We start from the raw sequence: 5564 nt of genomic DNA, 5'->3' as shown, positions 1-5564 counted from the left end.
ACATGCAATTTCCTCCCCGACTTTGAACCCCGTAACTGTCCTATTAATTGATAGTCGATATCGTTAAATTTCAACTATATTTTTATCTACGTGCGTGTGTAGATAGCTATTATACCTGTTATTAAAGACTTTTCAGAAACCTTTAATTATCCCAATAGTAGCTCAAACTACGAGTACTTAGTTTATACTGATAATCCGGATTATTGCTAATATTATCCCAAACTACATCGAATTTAAAAAAACTGATTTACTTTACGATTTTGACCAAAATCGCGTAATGTATTTTAATGCCAGATTGTACAGGTGAATGCTTCTCCAGAGAAGGGTCTTAATTGGGTTTGGAAATCTAACCAGTTGGATTTAAACTTTTACAAAGTTGCTTTATAATTATAAATGTTTCATATTTTACCACAATAATGGTAGGTTACACCGCGAAACCTGCGCAAGCTACGCTGACGCCATCTGAACGAGGGTATGGCCCTCCGACGGGCCCTGGAGTCGATCTAAATAACACGGAGCCTTTGTATGTCGACACTAATGCCGAAGCAGTACCGTGAGTATATTTTTTATAACACTTCTAAAAACTATTTCAAGTGGCAGACAGAATCTAAAGCTAAGATTATATAATACGAAGTTTTACTTAGAGTAAACAAATTGGCACGTTAAGCAAGTTTTTCGTATTTAGAAAACGTACTTTGTCCAAGCTTACATATCATACAAGAAATTAAATTAATTTTGAGTTTACTTCATAACATAAGTTTGTTTTGTAAATACGAAAAACTTGCTTAGTTCACTATTTTTTGCTAAGCCGATGTTAAAGTTTGTTTTATAAATCTCATACTAATATTCCCTTGCACTAAACTTAAGTACATCTTAAACCAATGTTTAAATTGATAAGACACGCTTAACACAATATTTTAAGAGTGTCTTTTGCATAGCAAGCATTGAAATGCATTTTAAGACATACTTAAGTTTAGTACAAGTGGACATTAGTGTGTTTAGTCACGTTTTGACACAAGTATGGACTTTATATTGTACCATATAAAGTATATATAGTAACTTACATTTTCTAACTTTTCGAATCTGTCAAGTTAGTGTAAAAAGGCACCGCCATTAAAGAAAAAGGAGTGCTAAACTAAAAATATGATGCCCAGAAAATTTCACCTAATGTGTTCGACTCAACGAGTCATAGCTTATCTAGCAAGTTAAAAAAAAAATTCTTGTCTGTTTGTTATCACGGTACAATACTGACTCAGATGAAGTGCTTTTTCATTAAATCTACGATAAATGATAACTGAATTCCGATTACGTATTGCGTCCTTGGTAATTGTCCGTTTGTTTTACATAGCAGTTTTAGTTCCTCTATGATTATGAGTGTGTTATTGTATCTAAGTATATTGTTTATTTCAGATACCGAGCAATGTACAAGTACCGACCGCAGAACCCGGACGAGCTAGAACTTAACGAGGGTGACACAGTATATGTACTAGAGCAGTGCGACGACGGATGGTACGTCGGGTCCAGTCAGCGTACGGGTCGCTTTGGCACCTTCCCAGGTATGCAGACGTTTAATTCTAGCTCCTAATGGCCCTAAATTAAATGTAACCTATTGTTAAATATCTTTGTTTTGTAGTTTGTAAAGGTGCAAACAGAACACAATGTACTACCATTTGCAGGAGGGCTTTTTGCTCGTATAAATATAATGTAATAAGTAGTGTAACTCCATACAAACGTAGCAGCGCGGTTTGTATGTATGTACGTATAATCTCGCGGTGAATTCGTGTTGCACAGCGCGGGTGACACGCGTCATTCATTACAGAATTATAGCGCTGTTTTAAAATGTTTAAATAATTTTCTGTATCAAATTATATTTGTTTTTGTTTATCAATGTATCGTTACGTATACACAAACTGGTATTTCATTTCCATTTCATGATCATACTCCCACAACCGCGATACTAATACCGCGATACTGCAATGAAAATATCATTACATAGGTAGCATAGCGCATTTGACAAAGGTTATTTTATGTAACACAAGAATACTGTAATGAAAACTTGAACTTTTCAAATTAAGGTTTGTAACCTGTAAATACAACTAAACTAATAATGTGATAACCATACGCTGCGAAAAAGGGAGTTGCGCTACTTGTGTCACTATGGTATAATATATGTATGTATCTTGTTGTTTACATGAAATTAAATCATGTTAATAGTCTATATTACCTCACATGGCTTTGATTGATTCCACATAACAGTGAAAGTGTTAAATCAATCACTATATATAGTAATTAGAATTCAAGCTGAGGTAGTTATAGACTGTTAATAACGACATTCCTATTATATTTATTTCAGGTAACTACGTGGAGCGCATCTGATAGCGCGAGTCGTCGCTGCTGCGGCGACTGCGTCGCGCAACACTCTGCGCGCGCCGTCGCCGCGTGCGTTAATGGCTACTGACATCCCGTCTTGTGTCTTCTATTTATACTGTGACTCAATGCTGGCCAACGCCAAAGATAGTTCATTCATTAGTTGATTACGCGAAATGTGAAACATTCAATAACGTATTGTAATAGCTAACTAGTGAATTTGCTAACTTTGTGACGCTCTTATATAATTTGGTGCCTAAAAGTCGGCAAAACCAGCTCTCGTTTTGTAGTTTAAGTGTTTGTACATAGACGGAAGCAGCGAGAAATGTCAAGACTCGTGCGTTCTACGGAACTTAAGCTTGGTGCACACTAACTGAAATTCAGCTGCGTAATTTCGGCATGACCGCTATGACAATATGGTGATATCTGTTTAGGGAAAATTGGAACGGGCTATAATTACCCCGCTAAATTTCGGTAAGTGTGGCACAAAATTTAGATTAGTAAGCGCCTGATTGTTGTCAAATACTATTCATAATTGTAAATGTTACTGGGACAATATAATTGTATCAAAACCGTATAGGGTAGATAGTGGAACGATCTAACGATCAAATGGCCTATATGACATTTGTGTATAATTAAGTAATTATACCAAATTATACCATGACATTTTTATAAATTTTGTAAAAAAAAAGAACTTTGTATCGTTAGATTATTGACCTCCGTGCAGCCTTGTCGTATATTTTTCTTCATTAATATTTTAATTACCAAAGTATAATGTTAACTTTTTAACACACGTCATGGACACTAACTAACAGTTAGTTACACTTTTACCCAGTAATTTATCATTTGGGCGTACAGTGTCCAATATTATGTAAATGTCCATTTTAATTTATCCAAAGTTGTCTAAGCGACCCAAAGAGTATGTCTATCGGATAATTGTGTTGTTGTATAATTGTATAAATATTAAAAAAAAATTAATAAAAATAATTATACCTGTAAAATTTTAGTATAGTTATTTATTTAAAATGTAGAAGTGAAGATATGAGCTCGTCTTTTAAAAGTAAAATTTTAAAAGAGTGTAGCCAGCACGCGTTTACTAACCTGTCTTGTTACTAACCTCTTCATTGTTCTATATATCGGCAAAAGTCAAACTTTGAAATCAATCAATAGATATCAAATAATATTTATCAAAGTTTTGACCTTTTGTGACATTGGTTAGATTTTTCAACGTACTAACTCTAGCACTTCTGTATTACAAATTAAAAAATCTAGTTACCGAAGATAACTGTGTTGATTCTGTTGATGTACATGTATACGTACATAACGTACGTATGCCTGCTTGACATGTCTATAAATATTGCTTTTAATTTTTGGAACCAACAGATTTTACAGTTACACAAATAGAGGAGCTTCGGTACAAAAACCCAATCTGCTAAATTTCTATTCTAATTCATAGTCTCATTGAATGGATTTGTCGCATTTTGTTCATATCCATACACGTGAAACGTTATTTGAAGAAAAATTTAGCGGTTACCTTCAGGTTGGATAAATTATTCATAGAAACAAAGAATAACTACCTTTTGGCATCACAAGAAAGAACAAGTTAAAATGAAGACAGGTTTTCGGTCTTTGTTCCGAGGCTACTATTTTGCTATACGAGTATGACGTCAAATCTGCAAGACATTACATAATAATAATTGTAAGTTTTTTATAAAAAAAACCTACCTCAAAAATTTGTGGAAATACATCTATTTGCCAAGTTTCATAGAAATCGATTACCGGAAAGTGCGCGAAACCGGATTTATCCCCTAGTTTGCCACCCTTATAGGTGGAATATTTTCTTCAAATTTAAATGGGACCAATACTGAGGTACCCTATTTTCACCAGAAAAAAAGCAACAAGTAACATACATACAAAAAAGAAATAGAGTCGAATTGAGAACCTCCTCCTTTTTTTGAAGTCGGTTAAAAACAAGCATTTAGTGACGTGTATAGCAGAATTAGCACCGAAACAATTATCTATCATACTTACGTCTGTGTAATACTCAAATATGCCTACCTATATACAATAACTAGTGTAAATAGGGCGAGAAATTATTTACCAACGGTTGACAATACATATTGCTTGCTTAATTTTAAATTAGGTGTTTTATATAATGCGTAAGCAAAGTCTGATTGCAAAGTATGCGACTACTATGTACTAATTTGGTGCCTAACACCTTTAATCAAAAATGGTCTTTGTTATCTAGTCAACAGGTCAGATTTTGTAAGGTATATATATTTTTATATTGCTGTCTAAAAATTATTTCTTTTAATATAATGCTTTTCTATGTTACTAGTTTTATACAGCGTTATACAATATACATTTTGAATATAGGAACGTGTTTATCTTATAAAGTATATTAGTGAAATAATCGAAAGTTTTTTTTGTATAAGGATATCTGAGTTAAGCTGATTTTACCAAAGTTGCATACCTACCCTCGCCCTATGTAAATGCTTACTTCGTGTAGTCACCGTACAGATAAAATGCTTTCATTTTTTCGTATTATTGTTGTATTTACTTTTGTTAATTTATTTTTAAAAGCACAAATGTTTTATTTTGTTGTTGACACCTCAAAGTACGATGTAACATTAACCTGCTATTGTTCAAAATCATCACACCTAATAAAATAATCTTTCTATTTATGTATTGTGTTTTATTGTAGGTTAATCATTTATTAAATAGATTACCCTCGTTTGACGACGTCAGTCGACCAGCTCAGGCGCTAGATGTGCCGTCCCAATAGTATGCGCAAGCGGATCCCAGAACGGCTCTTTATGGCGGCAGGGTATACTGGACTACCGCCCGGGAGTCCCACATAACCGCTCGCTGCTCCTCCGAACCGAACGGTATGCGTAACGCAATTCCCAGTGCAAAAAAATTGATTGCGCTCAGAAAAAGTCGTGAATTAGTCGGTTCTAGTCGCGAAATTTTAGAATTAGTCTTTAAACTAAGATCCAGTTTTTATTTACATTCATTGTTAGTTACTCGCTCAAAAAGCAACGCTCAATAAATTAAAAACGTCAGCTCGTTGCTAGGCAACGATATTTCAAACTAACGCTCGGAGTCATGACTAACAGTTTCTCAGCAATTTACAATTTGTGAAACAGTATAGTGTATTTGAATAATAAATATAAATACAAGTTTTATTATCAATA

At 34.0% G+C, this 5564-nt stretch overlaps 1 protein-coding gene across 1 annotated transcript in view; it reads left to right on the top strand.

Annotated features, from left to right (window-relative positions):
• LOC113232031 overlaps positions 1 to 4151 on the top strand; it is a 215945-nt gene extending 211794 nt beyond the window's left edge. Inside the window, exons 22-24 of the mRNA XM_026466655.1 lie at positions 355 to 553; positions 1411 to 1556; positions 2354 to 4151. Of these exons, the coding sequence (XP_026322440.1) occupies positions 355 to 553; positions 1411 to 1556; positions 2354 to 2376 (368 nt within the window). The 3' untranslated portion in view covers positions 2377 to 4151. The remainder of the gene's footprint in view (positions 1 to 354; positions 554 to 1410; positions 1557 to 2353) is intronic.
• Positions 4152 to 5564: the final 1413 nt, after the last annotated feature.

This window comes from Hyposmocoma kahamanoa, unplaced genomic scaffold (genome assembly GCF_003589595.1).
Source record: "Hyposmocoma kahamanoa isolate Upper Pololo Valley unplaced genomic scaffold, ASM358959v1 66, whole genome shotgun sequence".
Classification (NCBI taxonomy): Eukaryota; Metazoa; Arthropoda; class Insecta; order Lepidoptera; family Cosmopterigidae; genus Hyposmocoma; species Hyposmocoma kahamanoa.
The sequence above is the reverse complement of the archived record's forward strand: the minus strand, read 5'-3'. Positions and strand labels throughout refer to the sequence as shown.